The sequence below is a fragment of the Littorina saxatilis genome, linkage group LG3 (genome assembly GCF_037325665.1).
Source record: "Littorina saxatilis isolate snail1 linkage group LG3, US_GU_Lsax_2.0, whole genome shotgun sequence".
NCBI lineage: Eukaryota > Metazoa > Mollusca > Gastropoda > Littorinimorpha > Littorinidae > Littorina > Littorina saxatilis.
Genome location: NC_090247.1, coordinates 12,263,529 through 12,282,922, shown reverse-complemented (window position 1 = coordinate 12,282,922; position 19,394 = coordinate 12,263,529). Strand labels below are relative to the sequence as shown.

Here is a 19,394-nt window from a genome sequence, read left to right as displayed (position 1 = left end):
TTCACCTTTAAGAATAGATCATTGGATAAACTCTATCAAAATCTATTTTTTCTGTCGCTGCACACACTATAAAAAGAAGTGTCAGCTTGATGTGATTATCTATTTCTGTCAGAAACAATGCTAATCGCATCTCGTAATCAACTCTGACGCTTCGTTCGCGTGTTCCGTAAATTATCTATTCGACTCACAGCGTTTAATGCTAAGTCGACTGCATCATGCATATATATCGAATGAAACTTAGGCTGCAATTATTTACTCGTTTGAACCTGAGTTTGATTATTAATAATACTTAAATGTGAATGCTTTGAATTTTAATCCTTGGAATTTTAAATGTTGCAACTGACTCTTCAAATATTTGACTGTACCTGAACGTTCTGCGCAGTACAAGACGGTGTCTGCGAGCATGCTCCTCCCCACTCCGAGCTGAGGATGCGGTCGATGAAATTCTGTTTCAGTTCTTCTGTGGCCTCGCTGCACGAGTTGGCGTAGTAGTACAGGTCTGGAAGAAGCCGGATCCGACCAGGAACTTGCCGTGCTGATGGGGAAAATATGACGATCACAGACTTGGTTCAGAATTCTTCCTTCTCGTGTACACGATCGTGTAAATCCACCATGGATATGTTCAGGTATTTACATTGGACAAAACAAGTAACATGCTTATGAACATACCACTTGTTCATTCATACAAAAAAGGACAAATTGAATATCTGTGTGCACACAAATTAGAGAATGATGCTTGCATTGGGGTTGCGTCAGTTTTCCTTTGCTCTGGTCTTTCTAGTCACGGGATAATTGTAACCAGTAACATGTCTATCAACAGCAAACAAGAAGCTAGCGACAAGTAAACAAAAAAAAAAGCGTTGAAATAAAATTTCTTACCAATGCAGTTAGGCACAACTTCAGGAACCCATATCCCTTTGTCATTCGGGCATGCAAATCGTCCGTTGGAACTCGCTGGGACGTCCCAGTTCTCTTGACAGGACATGAGGCACTCCTTGCCAAAGTTACCAGTGTAACAAGCAAGAGCACCGTTTGTTGGTGCGGTGAGGTCTTTACAGCGAGTTTCTGTCAGTACACAATAAAAAGAAGAGAAAATACGACGTAATAAAAGCAATTGTTTGTGTTTCGGTTTGGACAGTAGTAACATGTCAAGAAGTCTGCAAAATATGTGTCAAAACCAATTGACAAATGCAAACCTTTTTCTTCAGATTTGTAAGTATGTTTGTATCGATTTCAAAACATTGACATACAAAACAACAGCGAACTCTCACAGCAGAATCTTAGTAGCACGTCCAGGACTGAACAACACATTTTCAGGAAATAGGTACGCACAAAGTAACGCATTATTATTTAGATATTATGTATACTCTAAATTCCAATACCAAGAAAAAGTGTAAACGCATCACATGTCTTGTCCCAGCGAAGCTGGAGGTATCCCGTGAACGCTATACTGTAATCGACTTGAGAAATGTGCATACCGAATAATACTTGATAAAGAAGGATTCTTTGTGCCCGGCTACGTGCTACAGTTGGAGATGGAAGTTCACCAAAACTTGGGACCATACTAACAAAAATACGGTGGGTGCAATAGTCGCCCCCATTTTTTCAGCAAACACCACCCAAGGCCGTTTTGGACGGGTAGAAAATCCGTAGTTTCCAAGTCTATGGATAAAGCTCGCTAAAGAAGAATACGTCACGGTCGAAAGTCTTTGACGTCAATTAATGCATCATGACGTCATGCCTCCCTGTAGTCTTTCTCTCTCGCGCAGTGTGTACACGTGTATGTGTTCATTTTGTGCACATGTGTTAGTGTTACTGTTTGTGTGTGTGTGTGTGTGTGTGTGTGTGTTTGTGTGTGTGTGCGCACGCGTGCATGAGTCTGTACTCGTATGTGTGTGGTGTGTGTCTGTGTGTATTTGCGTGTGTGTGTGTGCGCACGCGTGCATGAGTCTGTACTCGTGTGTGTGTAAGTGTGTGTGTGTGTGGGCATAAGTGTATGTGTGTGCGTGTATGTGTGTTTGTTTGTAAAGGTGGGTATGTCCGTCTGTCCATATGTGCGTATGGGTGTGTGTTTTGTGTGTATGAAGTTTTTTGTGAGAGAGTGAGTGAGTGAGTGTGTGTATGTGTGTGTGACTTGGGGTGTGTGTACGTGTATGTGAGAGAGAGAGAGAGTGTGTGTGTGTGTGTGTGTGTGTGTGTGTGTGTGTGTGTGTGTGTGAATGTGTGTGTGGATGAGTTTGTGTGTATGTTTGTGTGTGTATGAGTGTGTAAATGTGTTTGTAAAGGTGTGTGTCCGTCTGTCTATGTGCGTATTTGTTTGTTTGTTTGCTTAAAGGCAGAGTAAGCCTCCCGTAAACCATCACAGATACGGTCAGGCTTTTACACACAGTACAAACACCCTTTCATTTAAACACTCACCAATTGAGAACATCCTAGGTGCCCTCCGTAAAGAGCGAACAATTTTCAAAGAATTTATTTTTGCGTGGTTTATCTTACCCCTGAGCCATCGTGAACCCGTGTGATCCAGTTTTCCCTTTTCACAATGCAGTCGTCATAGTTAGTCATTTGAATGCGACTCGACGTGAGCTTATCTACAATAGCACGTTTTTTTTATGCACGAAACAACGGCTGTGGTTCACAAGAACTCTAGCGATGGCTTGTGACTGTTGAGAGGAACGGCGATTTGCACTGATAAACCGGCCGTCGTCTGCTACGACCCTTGCGTGACCCTGCTTCCGGGCTTTTCTTTTTTTTAAACTTTCACAACTTCGAATTGTTCTGATCTTGTCTTGATGAAAAACGAATTCTTTTATGATTAAAGAATGTTTGTGTAACAAGCTGTCAATTTATTATTTAGATTTTAAAAGTTAGGTCTAGCGCAAAAACGAGGCGCCGTTGTTGTTAACGGAACAAGTCTACGAAAATAAATTCTTGGAAAATGTCTCACGCTCGACAGAAAGCAGCCAGGATGTTCCCGTTCGGTGAGCGTTCAAATGGAAGTATGCTTGTACTGTATTTAGACGCTCGGGGAGCTCTGTGATGGTTTACGGGAGGCTTACTGTGCCTTTAACGCCCAGTCCACCACGAAGGGTGATATCAGGGCGGTGCTGCTTTGACATTTAACGTGCGCCACACACAAGACAGAAGTCGCAGCACAGGCTTCATGTCTCACCCAGTCACATTATTCTGACACCGGACCAACAAGTCCTAGCACTAACCCCATAATGCCAGACAACAGGCGGAGCAGCCACTAGATTGCCAATTTTAAAGTCTTAGGTATGAACCGGCCTGGGTTCGAACCCACGACCTCCCGATCACGAGGCGGACGCCTTACCACTAGGCCAACCGTGTATGTGCGTATGCAGTGTGTGTTTTGTGTGTATGAGATTTGTGTGAGTCAATGTGTGTGTGTGTGTGTGTCTGTGTGTCTGTGTCTGTGGGTGTGTGCGTGCGTACATGCGTGCGTATGTACATGTGTGTGTGTGTGTGTGTGTGTGTGTGTGTCTGTTTGTATAAGAGAGAAAGAGAGAGAGAGTGGGTAGGTGGGGGTGTGTTTGTGCGTGTGCGTAAGTGTATGTGTGTGTGTATGCGTGTTTGTTTGTAAAGGTGTGTATATGTCCGTCTGTCGATATGTGCGTATGGGGGTGTGTTTTGTATGTATGAAGTGTGTGAGAGAGTGAGTGAGTGCGTGTGAGTGAGTGTGTATGTACGTGTGTAACTTGGGGTATGTGTGTGTGTGTGTGTGTGTGTGTGTGTGTTCGTGTGTGTGTTTGAGAGAGAGAGAGAGAGAGAGAGAGAGAGAGAGAGAGAGAGAGAGAGAGAGAGAAACAGAGACAGAGACAGAGACAGAGACAGAGACAGAGAGGTTTGTCTTTCGCTGGGGTATGCAGTGCCTTGGCGTTGCACATCTACTTAATTTTAGTTTTATTTTGTTTTATTATCCCAGCGAAGCTGGAGGTATCCCGTGAACGCTATACTGTAATCGATTTGAGAAATGTGCACACCGAATAATACATGATAAAGAAGGATTCGTTGTGCCCGGCTACGTGCTACAGTTGGAGATGGAAGTTCACCAAAAATTGGGACCATACTAACAAAAATACGGTGGGTAAAATAGGCGCCCCCATTTTTTCAGCAAACGCCACCCCGGGCCGCTTTGGACGGGTAGAAATTCCGTAGTTTCCAAGTCTATGGATAAAGCTCGCGTAAGAAGAATACGTCACGGTCGAAAGTCTTTGACGTCAATTAATGCATCTTGACGTCATGCCTCCCTGTAGTCTTTCTCTCTCGCGCAGTGTGTGTGTTTGTGTTCATTTTGTGCACATGTGTTAGCGTTACTCTGTGTGTGTGTGTGTGTGTGTGCGTGTGTGTGTGTGCGTGTGTGTGTGTGTGTGTGTGTGTGCGCGCGCACGCGTGCATGAGTCTGTACTCGTATGTGTGTGGTGTGTGTGTGTATTTGTGTGTGTGTGTGTGTGTGTGTGCGTGCATGAGTCTGTACTCGTGTGTGTGTAAGTGTGTGTGTGGGCATAAGTGTAGGCCTATGTGTGTGCATGTGTGTTTGTTTGTAAAGGTGTGCATGTCCGTCTGTCCATATGTGCGTATGGGTGTGTGTGACGGTGTGTATGAAGTTTTTTTGTTAGAGAGTGAGTGAGTGCGTGTGAGTGAGTGTGTGTGTGTGTGTGTGTGTGTGTGACTTGGTGTGTGTGTGTGTGTGTGTGTGTGTGTGTTTGAGAGAGAGAGAGAGAGTGTGTGTGTGTGTGTGTGTGTGGATGTGTGTGTGCATGAGTTTGTGTGTATGTTTGTGTGTGTATGAGTGTGTATATGTGTTTGTTTGTAAAGGTGTGTGTGTCCGACTGTCTATGTGCGTATTTGTTTTTTTGTTTGCTCAACGCCCAGCCGACCACGAAGGGCCATATCAGGGCGGTGCTGTTTTGACATTATAACGTGCGCCACACACAAGACAGAAGTCGCAGCACAGGCTTCATGTCTCACCCAGTCACATTATTCTGACACCGGACCAACCAGTCCTAGCACTAACCCCATAATGCCAGACGCCAGGCGGAGCAGCCACTAGATTGCCAATTTTAAAGTCTTAGGTATGACCCGGCCGGGGTTCGAACCCACGACCTTTCGATCACGGGGCGGACGCCTTACCACTAGGCCAACCGTGCCGGTCTATGTGCGTATAAGTGTGTGTTATGTGTGTATGAGATTTGTGTCAGTCAATGTGTGTGTGTGTGTGTGTGTGTGTGTGCGTGCGTAAGTACAGTGTGTGTGTGTGTGTTTGTTTGTTTGCTTAACGCCCAGCCGACCACGAAGGGCCATAATTATCAGGGCGGTGCTGCTTTGACATATAACGTGCGCCACACACAAGACAGAAGTCGCAGCACAGGCTTCATGTCTCACCCAGTCACATTATTCTGACACCGGACCAACCTGAGTGTGTGTGTGTGTGAATGTGTGTGTGCATGAGTTTGTGTGTATGTTTGTGTGTGTATGAGTGTGTATATGTGTTTGTTTGTAAAGGTGTGTGTGTCCGTCTGTCTATGTGCGTATTTGTTTGTTTGTTTCCATAATTATCAGGGCGGTGCTGCTTTGAGATATAACGTGCGCCACACAAAAGGCAGAAGTCGCAGCACAGGCTTCATGTCTCACCCAGTCACATTATTCTGACACCGGACCAACCAGTCCTAGCATGCACTAACCCCATAATGCCAGCCGCCAGGCGGAGCACCCACTAGATTGCCAATTTTAAAGTCAAACAAACAAACCCGGCCTGTGTTCTAACCCACGACCTCCCGATCACGGGGCGGACGCCTTACCACTAGGCCAACCGTGTATGTGCGTATGTGTGTGTGTATTGTGTGTATGAGATTTGTGTGAGTCAATGTGTGTGTGTGTGTGTGTGTGTGTGTGTGTCTGTGGGTGTGTGCGTGCGTACATGCGTGCGTATGTACATGTGCGTGTGTGTGTGTGTGTGTGTAGGTGTGTGTCTGTTTGTATAAGAGATAAAGAGAGAGAGAGAGAGAGAGAGAGAGAGAGAGAGAGAGAGTGGGTGGGTTGGTTTGTGTTTCAGTGTGCGTAAGAGTATGTGTGTACGTGTATGTGTGTTTGTTTGTAAAGGTGTGTATGTCCGTCTATATGTGCGTATGGGGGTGTGTTTTGTGTGTACAGTGAAGTGTGTGTGAGAGAGTGAGTGAGTGCGTGTGAGTGAGTGTGTATGTGTGTACGTGTGTAACTTGGGTGTGTGTGTGTGTGTGTGTGTGTGTGTGTGTGTGTGTTCGTGTGTGTGTTCGTGTGTGTGTTCGCGTGTGTGTGTGTTCGTGTGTGTGTGTGTTTGAGAGAGAGAGAGAGACAGAGACAGAGACAGAGAGAGAGGTTTGTCTTTCGCTGGGGTATGCAGTGCCTTGGCGTTGCACATCTACTTAATTGTTAGCCAATTCCCAGTGCACTGTAGCTTATACAAGAAGCAACAACAGACAATTACAAAAGACTACGCCCACCCCCACCCCCTATACCCACACCATAATAAAAGTACAAAATGCAAGTACAGATACACATTTAAACGAACCTATACATTCTGGTTTCCCCGTTTCCACATCCCATTCCCAAGTCATTGTTGGAGGAAAGGAATTGTCTGCGCGTTCACAGGCAATGCTTCTTGGGCCGTTGAGTGGAAAACCATGGGTACATGACAGCGTGCACTCTGCCCCGTGCACGTAGCCATCCCGACAGGCGAAGAGCATGAAATTGCCTGAACTGTTCTGGTGAAGATTGGGAGCTCCGCATGATAGTGCTAAAACGAAAAAAAATCAATCAATCAATTAGTCAAGTGACCAAGAATAAATGGAGCACCCAAACAGATCCAGTTTACAGGTCAATATCTAAATTGTTTTTACCGCAATTTTTATTAAAACTATGCTCAACAGTGTTGTAAAAACCTAGACCCAGATACCCGCCCCCCACCCACGCACTCACACACACACACACACACACACACACACACGCACACACACACACATTCACACACACACACACACACATACACACACACACACACACACACACACACACACACACACACACACACACACACACAATCCAATCATATGGAGAAACAAAACTTGTACACAACTCACAAGAAACGGTGACAGTGAAGTGGCAGCTCGCTTTGTTGCTGTTGATGTCCACAGCTGTGTATGTCACAGGGCTCACACCGAGGTTGAATTGAGAACCTATTCAGAGACAACAAAAACGTGACATTCGTTTGTCAGCAACAAATCATAGAATAAAGATTGACTGTAATAAGACTAAATCATGAGAAAGACCAGGAGCAGTTTCTTAGGGGAATACTAATCAATCTCAGATAAAACAATGTACTGTGTGTACCTGAGAGCGTAAAGTCACGTCTGGAGAAACCAGTACCTTTGATCAAATAACACATGCATAAGCATGAGTCAAGAAGAGAGAGAGAGAGAGAGAGAGAGAGAGAGAGAGAGAGAGAGAGAGAGAGAGAGAGAGAGAGAGAGATGATGATGATGGAACTTTATTTTTCAAGGATAGAGGTTTAAGACGACGCCTTTTCTTACAACCGGTCCTTGAGAGAGAGAGAGAGAGAGAGAGAGAGAGCCGGAGAGAGAGAGAGAGAGAGAGAGAGAGAGAGAGAGAGAGAGAGAGAGAGAGAGAGAGAGAGAGAGAGAGAGAGAGAGTAGCATAACAGCAACTCCAGTGCGAATCACACAAATCCGAAACCTAACTTAAGGAACTGCAGCTGGATTTTGCTTGAAAATGTACCCAAAATGTTTCTATAGTCTGCATGGTGTCAGATTCTTTACTACAAATAACATTCAACAAATGTTATTACCAATTCAGTGCCCCATATGGCTTTTTGACCAATCAGGACGGATTCTAGGTGACCCTCTAAATGTTATAATGTTCAGGCAGGGACCCTTTTTGTTTATCAAGCTAAAAATTAACAAGACAAAGTTAAAATTTAAATCAACAATATCAGCGTGATTTATTCTAAAGAATGACACTTCAAATGCTGTCAGATAATGCTCTCTTTATCTAAAAAATACCGAAAAGCGAGTTTTGTCGGTGGGTGCTTTACGAAACAGCAAGGCACCGCCCATCCTCTGAGTGTGCAATGCCGACCCGCTCACTTGAAATTTCAATTATCTAAGTTCGGAAAAATCAAAGGAAATTGCGTCACTCGCTTTACGTCAAATGTATCTTTACGTCATTTCCCATCCGTCTGGAGTCGGTTCTAAACCTGTCGCTCTCTGTTCAACAAGAAAAAGCGAAGCAACCGAAACGCATGTTCAACATGGTTTATCTTGTGAGATTGTTGTGTGTCAAACGCATTTGATCTGTGAATATTCATCACGTCAGGTGTGTTACTCTGATTGGCTGACCCAGGTCACGAGAATTCTTTGACTGACAGGCATAATCAGGTAGGAGCGCTCAAGTTCCCATTGCGGCTGTTCTGTCTAATTCGCGGGGTCGCTTCGAAATTTCTTTTGGTCGAATTAAACGGTAATAAAACCGTTATTTCTAATATGCTGACTGTTAGCAAATGATAACAGACATGTCTCACAAACGATATCAGCATTCGCCTAAAAGGCTCATGCTTGATATCTTTTTTCTCGACATGTCTGTAATCATTTGCTAACAGTCAGCATATTAGAAATAACTCATAATAACACCCAGAAATCGCCCCTTATCATAGAACCTTTCAGCGCTGTAGAATTCCGACATATTTTGTATTAAGACTGTCTGTGTTCTGTTAGACACTGAAAAATAGTCGAGTCTTCCTATTATTAGGGATCAAAATGTCAAATAGTGTGCTGAATTAACATACTGTACCTGGCTCAATGCTTGACGAAAGTATTACATTCTCTCTCGTGTTGTCCTCGACTGTTGGAGTTCCCCAGTCAACGAATGTTGGTTCTCCTAGTCGAGCAGCGTACACTTCAATGTCATCCACACATCCATCAGGAAACACGGGTGGTGTGTTATCTGAAAATAATTAATTGTTCAACTTTATTTTAAATCAAATCTTGTTTGGGTATTGTGTGAAGTAAATTGGAAAAAAATGAATAGTCGCAGAACAAGATAGAATCAGCAGCTGCATCCTGATAAAAAAATAATGAATTCAATAATGGTATAATACTTTTAAAAATGCACACACCAAGACATTTAGTTTTTTTGTGTTCACTTTCTCACTGATGGTTTAAATAAGTATTTCTAGTATCTCTAGACTCTTATTAAAGGCACAGTAAGCCTCCCGTAAACCATCACAGAGCTCCCCGAGCGTCTGCATACGGTACAAGCATACTTCCATTTGAACGCTCACCGAACGGGAACATCCTGGATGCTTTCTGTCGAGCGTGAGAAATTTTCAAAGAATTTATTTTCGTGGACTTGGTCCTCTACAAATGGCGCCTCGTTTTGGTGCTGGACGGCTGTTATGAACTTTATTCAACCGATACAGGAAATCATGCCCGGACAGTAAGCCTCCCGTAAACCATCACAGATACTGTCAGGCTTTTACACACAGTACAAACACGCTTCCATTTGAACGCTCATCAAACGGGAACATCCTAGGTGCCCTACGTAAAGAGCGAGCAGTTTTTAAAGAATTAATTTTGCAGATTGTCTCGAACACTTTTTGGACCCATCCTGAACTCAGGTCAAAAATTGAGTTACTTCCCTTCGGGTCTGATTCTATCGATGTAAACTGGCGATAGCCGTTAATCGATGATTATCAGAATGTTTTTGGACCAAGGTGCGTTTTTGCGCTAGACCTAACGTTTAAAATCTAAATAATAGATTGACAGCTTGTTACACATACATTCTTTAATCATAAAAGAATTATGTTTTCATCAAGACAAGATCAGTACAAACCCGGAAGCAGGGTCACGCAAGGGTCGTAGCAGACGACGGTTTACAGTGCATATCGCCGTTCCTCTCAACAGTCAAAAGCCATCGCTAGAGTTCTTGTGAATCAAAGCCGTTTGTTTTGTGCATAAAAACGTGCTATTGTAGATAAGCTCACATCGAGTCGCATTCAAATGACTAACTGACGACTACATTGTGAAAAAGGGAAACTGGATCACACGGGTTCACGATGGCTCAGGGGTAAGATAAACCACGCAAAAATAAATTCTTTGAAAATTGTTCGCTCTTTACGGAGGGCACCTAGGATGTTCTCAATCGGTGAGTGTTTAAATGAAAGGGTGTTTGTGTGTAAAATCCTGACCGTATCTGTGATGGTTTACGGGAGGCTTACTGTGCCTTTAAGTTAAAAATGTCTGTGTGATAAAATGGTTAGCTCTATTGGGCAGTTGTTTGCCTTTGTCCACAAGTACAGAAACACTGCGCTATCGTGGTCCCATGTTTACAATAGTCATGCGAATTGGGATATACTTCCTTTCAGAACATTTCTATGTGGTTCCAGAATGAAACGGTTGTACCTTTTCTATTGTCTTTGTTAAATTGTCCGCAATGCAGACCTAAGACAAGCGTGTGTGTGTGTGTGTGTGTGTGTGTGTGTGTGTTAGTGCGTGCGTGCGTGCGTGCGTGCGTGTGTGTGTAAGTCTGTGTGTGTGTGTGTATGTGTGTTTGTTTGTGTGACTCTGTGTGTGTGTATGTTTGTGTGCGTGCGTGCGTGCGTGTGTGTGTGACTTTCACTTGTGATAAATCGTTTACAAAGAAAACGTTCGTGTTTTATGGGTGTGTATTGTTTTTATTTTATTTTATTTCATAGCATTGTGCAAGCTGCAGGCTGAAAGCAGCTAACTGCACATTACCCCTGCAAGTTGCAGTTTCGCTCCATGTCGCGTCATCACGGCACATGACGTCAGAAGGGCCAGATACGTCATAGGACGGATGGCAGATCAAGGAACAAGAGTCACGATACGACCAGCCGTTCTTGCATTCATAGCGACCGTGGTCTACTTGGGGAGGCTCGGGACACTGTTTGACTGCAGCACAAATAATCAAATGATGGAATATATGTTTCTTGGGGGAAAGAAACTAAGTCATTTTGTGATAAAGTCCAAGGCGTTAGCGGTTTCAAAGACAATGCTACAGAGAGAGAGAGAGAGAGAGAGAGAGAGAGAGAGAGAGAGAGAGAGAGAGAGAGAGAGAGAGAGAGAGAGAGAGAGAGAGAGAGAGAGAGAGAGAGAGAGAGAGAGAGAGAGAGAGAGGTCTGAAGTCTGAATGTTTTAATGAGTAGGCCTTGGGCCTTTTTCATGGAGATGAGCACATCTCAAGCACCAGCATACAAATGCACATAGTAAACAAAAACAAGAACATCCTAGAGAGAGAGAGAGAGAGAGAGAGAGAGAGAGAGAGAGAGAGACAATGACAATGACAATGACAATTCTTTATTTTACGAGGGTAACAGAATAAGCATTGGTATACTTTTTTGCATCTGGCCCTCGCCCTAAAGAGGGACTAAATCTACTATAATAACTACTACTACATACTTACATAATTAGTAAAACAGTATAAGTTTATGTACATAAGTGCATTATATGAAACATTGTAGTTTATAAATGTTCATGACAAGGTGCAAAGTAAAAATTTGCAAGTCAATTAGAGTCAGAATACTATATGCAATAGTACATCAACTCTGTAAGACAATGGATATTATGCAGAACATCATAATTTCGTGAACAAAACAATAAATCAAAAGTGAGTGACTGTGTCCCAAAGGACATAACAATCAAGAATATACTATTTTCATTAAATGGGATATATATTTGTTTTTGAAAGAATCTGTGCTGGTAGCTTCCCGTAAGGCATTCGGAAGAGCGTTCCAGAGACGGCCACCTGAATAAACTAGACTAGACTTAAATAAGTCTATCCTAGGAAGAGGAGTGTTAAATTTCATAAGGTGGTGTGAATTCTTCAAAGAGAACTTTGAACAAATGGTTTGGGGTAGAGTTTCGGATATGATTTTATGCATAAAGATTCCTTTGTTAAAAAGCAGTCTTGACTTTAGAGGTAAGATCCCTAAATGTATGTAGTCTAACTCTGTGAGGGTAGTGTGCTTTAGTAATACTACTTTTAGCGCTCTTTTATGTAATCTGCTGAGTGGTTTTAAGGAATTTTCACTTGCGGAGTCCCATAGAGTGGATGCGTAATCAATAACAGATTGAATATGAGCAATGAAGAATAACTTTCTGGTTTGGCAGTTCAGGAAGTGTTTAATTCTAGATAAGAGATACACTTTCTTAGACACCACTTTACTAAGTTGCTCTATGTGGGTTGACCAAGACAAGTTGTTATCGATATTAACACCCAGCAGTTTGTGATGGTCGACTTTTTCCACTATTTCACCATCTATCATTAAAGCAGGACCAGCTGAACAAATATTCTGGCGTTTTTGTCTTGTTGTTATGACCATATATTTGGTTTTCTTTGGGTTAAGAGACATATGGTTTAGTTCAGTCCACTCTGTCAACTGGTTTAAACTCCTTTGAAGTGATTCTGATAAGCGAGTTACATTTGTGTTGCTGGAGTGAATTGTGGTGTCATCTGCAAAAAGTTCACATACATTTTGAATATGTAGGGGGAGGTCATTAATGTATATAGAGAAGAGGAGGGGTCCTAAAACCGATCCTTGTGGTACACCGTATTTTACTTCTTGCATGCTCGACGCCGAGGCGTTTGTTAGTACAGTCTGTTGTCTGCCGGTGAGAAATGAACTAATAAGTTTGACAGTTTCGATTCCGACGCCATACAATGCAAATTTTCTCAGTAATAACGTGTGATCAATAACGTCAAAGGCTTTAGCAAAATCAACAAAAATGGCACCACAGAATTCATTGTCGTTTATTTTCTCCAGCCATTGATCAACAAGAGAAACTAAGGCAGTATGGCAGGAATGGTTAGCTCTAAAACCCGATTGTTTAGGGTGAAGTAAATTGTTTTGGTTAAGATGCATTAGAATATGTTTGTTAATGTGTTTTTCAAGTGGTTTTGATAAAACAGACAATATTGAAATTGGCCTATAGTTTGATGGGTCTTTTTTATCACCTGATTTAAACAGAGGAATGACTTTAGCCTGTTTCAGGGCGACTGGGAAATAATTTTTGTCTAAACAAAGATTATAAAGGTAAGTGAGTGTTTCAGAAATTACAGGGGCTGACAATTTAAGAATCCTACCATCGAGGCCGTCGATTCCCCGGGAGCCTGTTTGCTTAAGGTGTGTAAGTGCGTAAAAAACTTCAGGTACTGTAAGTAGAGGAATATTCGCTTGACTTGAAACTTGTTTCGACTCACAATATTCTTCTAACACTTTCAAATTGTTCAAATTGGATTTGTCATTTGTAATAATTTTTTCAGCTATTTTAGAAAAATGCGTGTTTAAATCATCAGGGGATATGTCCTTAACACAACTTGAATGACTGGCAATCGTTTTATTTGTAAGTTCATTTATTGCTTTCCATATATTCTTTGAATTTTGCTTTGATGACGCTAGGTCATGAAAGTACTTAATTTTTTTTGTTCGTTTAAGTGAGTTTACTTTATTTCTCTGTTCTCTATACTCTGCTTCCTTGCCAACTGATTTTAAGAAATCACGATGGCCAATAGCATCTTGTAATTCATTATTCCCCCCTCTGCTTCTTTACCTCTGTAAACTTGTAGAGCTAGTTATTTTTCGATAATGACCCAGCAACCAAACAAATAACGAGCCAGCAACAGCCTGAATCCTCGATAGTGCAATGAGTTGAGAAGCTGTTCTGTTTCGGTACTACTTTTGCGACTGAAAAGTTCCGAACGCTCTATACGTACGAAGTATACATCTCTGGAGCAAACAATACAAACATACCGCATTTAAATTAACAACTACAGGCCTGAACACATGAATATCCATATAAAATCCATGAGTTCGGTTGTTTTCTGAATCTAGATCTGCTGTGCACAAACCGTTCATCACAAGCAAATTCCCAAGGCAAGTAACTCATACTCTCGCGACAAGAGTAGTTCCCCTTCTTTTAACTCAGTTTCTTCGACAACACTGACTGCAATCCGACGGTCAGTTTTCAACAATATTTCATTTTATAAACAGATCACACGCAACCAAATGCACACATCTCATCAATTTAAACAACATAAAGCGGTTTCATACACTATTTTCCCCAGAAAACTGAACTTCATACAGTAATTAACGTTGGAACACGGGTGCAAAAGTTCGTCTGCTAGTCCCATTTGACGCAAGAACATTATCTTAAGCGATACTAAAACATAAACAGAACACACAATACCTGCCTTTACCGCCACAGCAGAATAACAGCATATCTGTGTACTTGATTTTAGTCCAAAACAAGGAAACTGACAAGAAGTGTTAACAGAATGGAATGATTTGCACGGAACTATACAACCGCGCATCAATCGATCGCCTGCGCAGGTTGACTGGTTGAGTGAGTCGGATTCGATGAAACTTTCGCACAAAAACTCCTGTTTTCTTTGAATAACTGAAGAAAGGAGGAATAAAGAGGTTACACACCTCGTCTCAGTGATTATTAAAAATAATGGTCTCAGTTCGCGGTCATGAAAAAGCTCGCTGAAGCTCGCATTTTTCATGATCCGCTAACTTCGACCATTATTTTTAATAATCACTGAGACTCGGCATGTAACCTCTACGTATCAAACCATTTAGGTTTTACTAATTGCTTGACTATCTTAATTCTCCACGGGGCATGTTTATCGTATATTTCTGTAAAGACATTTATCCAGTGTGTTATTGCATCATCAGGATCCGTATAATTATAAACATCAGAGAGAGAAGAATTACCTAAGTCTACAAGAAAGGCGTTCTCGTTAAATTTAGTAAAGGAGAGAGAGAGAGAGAGAGAGAGAGAGAGAGAGAGAGAGAGAGAGAGAGAGAGAGAGAGAGAGAGAGAGAGAGAGAGAGAGAGAGAGAGAGAGAGAGAGAGAGAGAGAGAGAGCGAGAGCGAGAGAGAAAGAAAGAGAGTTTCTGAGTGTGTATGTGTATGTGTGTTTGGGGGGGGGGGGGTGTGTTGCGTAGGTATATGTGTGTGTATGTGAATGTGTGTGCGAGAGACAGACGGACAATAAGACAGACAGACATACGACAGACACATAGAATGTTTTTGTTTTTTCCTTTTCCCCACTATCATGTACTCGTTCGCACTAACAGGTTTTAAACGAAATGCAAAAATGAGGATGAACAATCAAATAGACACAAAGAAACAAAAAACAAACAAGAAAACAAACAAATACAAGACCTAGACTGAAAAGGGCAAGGATAGACATTATGGTTTTTCAAAGTTTAGACTTCCTCATTCCTTTCCAGAAAAAGATTAATTTACTTCACATTTACTTTAAACAATCGTACTTTCACACGAGGGTTCAACGTTGTTCCACGTATCTTCATCCACGCAGGTCACGGTCGCGTTGCCAAGCAACTGGTAGCCATGGTCACAGGTGACTTTGCACTGGGAACCTTGCACATAGCCGTGTGTGCACGTGATGTGGCTGTTGGCAGGGGTCACGGGTGGCCGACAACCTTTAGCTATAAACATATAATTATGCAAATCAGCATGGAATAGGCATGTGCCAACCAATCCCAGAGTCTCCATGTGAACCTGTGTGTCTTTGTCTACTCATTGAATTTCCTAATAATTGTTATCAAATGTTTACGTTATTATCCTCTACAGGAAGGCTGGGTGCGACAAAGACCCATTTTCATTTCAATGTAAGATTTTAATGGACAATGAAGTGTTCTTATTTTTTTTATTTTTTTTAAATTTTTTTTCCCCGCTATAGTTTAGTTGTTCACATCTTTAATTTCAGTTTTTGTAACTGTCTGAGTAACTGTTAATAACAGGTAAGTAATGCATTCGACAAAATGTACCTGTTTGTGAATCGGCTGTGTTCGTGTGTTGGGTCCCTTTTTGACTCACATGCGAAGCAAAAGTGAGTCTATGTACTCACCCGAGTCGTCCGTCCGTCCGTCCTTCCGGACGTCCGTCCGTCTGGACGTCCGGACGTCCGTCCGGAAAACTTTAACGTTGGATATTTCTTGGACACTATTCAGTCTATGATATCAGTACCAAATTTGGCAAGATGGTGTATGATGACAAGGCCCCAAAAAACATACATAGCATCTTGACCTTGCTTCAAGGTCAAGGTCGCAGGGGCCATAAATGTTGTCTAAAAAACAGCTATTTTCCCCATTTTTCCCATTTTCTCTGAAGTTTTTGAGATTGAATACCTCACCTATATATGATATATAGGGCAAAGTAAGCCCCATCTTTTGATACCAGTTTGGTTTACCTTGCTTCAAGGTCAAGGTCACAGGAGCCCTTCAAAGTTGGATTGTATACATATTTTGAAGTGACCTTGACCCTGAACTATGGAAGATAACTGTTTCAAACTTAAAAATTATGTGGGGCACATGTTATGCTTTCATCAGGAGACACATTTGGTCACATATGATCAAGGTCAAGGTCACTTTGACCCTTATGAAATGTGACCAAAATAAGGTAGTGAACCACTAAAAGTGACCATATCTCATGGTAGAAAGAGCCAATAAGCACCATTGTACTTCCTATGTCTTGAATTAACAGCTTTGTGTTGCATGACCTTGGATGACCTTGACCTTGGGTCAAGGTCACATGTATTTTGGTAGGAAAAATGTGTAAAGCAGTTCTTAGTGTATGATGTCATTGCTAGGTTTAGTTATTTGACCTTGACCCTGAAGGTCAAGGTCATGTAAAGTTCAAGGTCAAGCATGTGAGTCGTATGGGCTTTGCCCTTCTTGTTTGAATCAAGTTTCTGGGTAAAATCAGACATCTGATTCTAGCTATCTAGCCAGTTTGTATCAGAGTTTTCATCTTATCCGCTTGTTTTGCGACTTTCGTTATGGGGCTAGACAAAATCAGAATGTAACTTGATCCCGGGAACTTTTAGATAAAACTGGAATTGTATCGAATTCATTAACTGTTTGTTATAAAATCAAACAGATAACAAAAATAAAAGGTAACGGTTTCATACCTTCAACGGTGACAACAAAACTGCAGGAAGCAGAATTGTTGGCTGCATCCATTGCGCTGATCTTGATGACGTGGGAACCCACAGCCAGTTTGTCTCCCTTTGCAACATCACTCTTCAGCCTCACTTCCAGTCCGCTGTTGTCCCTGACAACGGGGTCAACCCAGGGCACGGTCACCGGCGCAAGCAACGGTCCTGACCTCAGCACTTGGTTAGAAGGGCAGCCGTTCGGAAACGTAGGTGCTTGCATGTCTTTGAAAAAGGATAACACAGCTGAAGTTTAGCTTCTGTCACCTTCACTCATCTGTCTCTATCTGTCTGTCTGTCTTTCTGTCTCTCTATCTGTCTATCCCCCCCCTCTCTCTCTCTCTCTCTCTCTCTCTCTCTCTCTCTCTCTCTCTCTCTCTCTCTCTCTCTCTCTCTCTCTCTCTCTCTCTCTCTCTCTCTTTCTCTCGGTCGATATTTGTTTTTGTCTTATTTGTTTGATTGTTGTTGGTTTGTGTTTTTTGTCTCTGTTTTTGTTTGATTATTTACTTTTCTAAGATGCTTAACTCTGCACAAACTTGAACAGGCCATAGGAATTTACATTTCGATTCTTAACATTTTGAGAACTATCTACTTGCCCGAGAGAAAAAAAAGGACGGAAGATTACACAACGTACGAAAGCTATGCCTTCTTCGCACGAAAACCCAACATACCTCATCCACAATTTCACGGCGACTAGTATATATATATATAGCTTCTCAATTTTACAGAAATATGAAAAATTTCACTTTCTTTACACCCAAAAATATAAAATTCGGCAATTTCTTTCTATACGGCATGATTCAACTGCCCCACATCCCTACACTCTGTAAGACTGACCTAAACACGGCAAAGCCTGCGTCCATGTTCCATCGGATGTGCATCTGATGAACGGGGTCTGCGAAGAGAAGCCTGGATGGCAATGGATTGGACACAATCCCCCATATTCTTCGCTGCGGCAAAATGCTTGACCCCCACTTATCTTTTTTGGGCTGCCGCATGATAAGCCTGTGGAAAATGAAACAAGAATGGTATGTATGAAACAGTCAAGACGCTTTTACAAGAAGAAAAGCAAACACGAAAGAACGGACACATTGATAGAGCTTTAATGATTGTAGGTGTTATGAGTTGATAACTTGTAAATTGTTAGAAATTTCGTGTCAACACAAACACTTTTATATAATCCTGTGATAATTACTATCCGATTTCTGTTTATGATCGTATAGCGTGCGTGACCATTTCTACTTGTAAGAGAACAAAACACACTTCGTCTCATGATGACAATAATAATCAACTACTCAATCATTTACTAAATCTATCACTCAATCAATCAATTTATTAATCAATCGCTTTCTCAATCAATCGTTTAATAAATCACTCAATCTATCAATCTCTCTATCAATCAATTACATTGTCAATCAGTCAGCCAATTAATCAATCAATCAATCAATCAATCAATCAATCAATTTATCAATCAATCATCAGTCAATCAATCGATTGTCTTACGATGACAACTTGGAAACTCATGGGTCCAGCTTCTGTCTTGCTGGCACTTCGTTCGGGAAACCCCGTTTCTGAGTTTGAAACCCGTTTTACAGGTATAGTCACAGACAGAACCGTAGATGTTTTGACTTGGCCGACACTTTTTGTTGCCCCCAGTGACGTAAGGAGTCTCGGGACACTCAATCACTGAAAGACACGTATGAACGCCAGTTTAAGTTACATTTTTTTTTTATAAATCGGTGGCAATTTCTAATAAACATTCACTTGAAGGTATTACACACGTGGCCAAAACAGTATTGAAACAAGTCCTGTACCTTTTTGTTTGTTTGTTTGTTTGTTTGCTTAACGCCCAGCCGACCACGAAGGGCCATATCAGGGCGGTGCTGCTTTGACATATACTGACGTGCGCCACACACAAGACAGAAGTCGCAGCACAGGCTTCGTGTCTCACCCAGTCACATTATTCTGACACCGGACCAACCAGTCCCAGCACTAACCCCATAATGCCAGACGCCAGGCGGAGCAGCCACTAGATTGCCAATTTTAAAGTCTTAGGTATGACCCGGCCGGGGTTCGAACCCACGACCTCCCGATCACGAGGCGGACGCCTTACCACTAGGCCAACCGTGCCGGTCAGTCCTGTACCTAAACTAAAATTAAAAATATGTAATTAAACACATGCCCTTATCTATTCATTTGTGGTACCTTTCTGGGCACCGAATTTGAATTAAAGTGACAACGGTACGTGTGGATGGGTTATTTAGTAGATATACAAAACGAGCTGCATCATTCAATGGGCGATCATTAATTACGGTTTTGTAGTAACTGTTTCTGAA

General features: G+C 42.0%; 1 protein-coding gene across 1 annotated transcript in view; it reads right to left on the bottom strand.

The window, feature by feature from the left end:
- The window catches only part of LOC138961100 (P-selectin-like), a 30,296-nt gene that overhangs the window by 538 nt on the left and 10,364 nt on the right, over window positions 1–19,394 (bottom strand). Inside the window, exons 8-17 of the mRNA XM_070332698.1 lie at window positions 18,562–18,744; window positions 17,896–18,063; window positions 17,035–17,283; window positions 15,374–15,550; window positions 10,812–10,985; window positions 8,866–9,018; window positions 7,140–7,235; window positions 6,572–6,796; window positions 880–1,065; window positions 366–535 (exon numbers count right to left, since the gene is read on the bottom strand). Coding sequence (XP_070188799.1) covers window positions 366–535; window positions 880–1,065; window positions 6,572–6,796; window positions 7,140–7,235; window positions 8,866–9,018; window positions 10,812–10,985; window positions 15,374–15,550; window positions 17,035–17,283; window positions 17,896–18,063; window positions 18,562–18,744 — 1,781 coding nt within the window. The remainder of the gene's footprint in view (window positions 1–365; window positions 536–879; window positions 1,066–6,571; window positions 6,797–7,139; window positions 7,236–8,865; window positions 9,019–10,811; window positions 10,986–15,373; window positions 15,551–17,034; window positions 17,284–17,895; window positions 18,064–18,561; window positions 18,745–19,394) is intronic.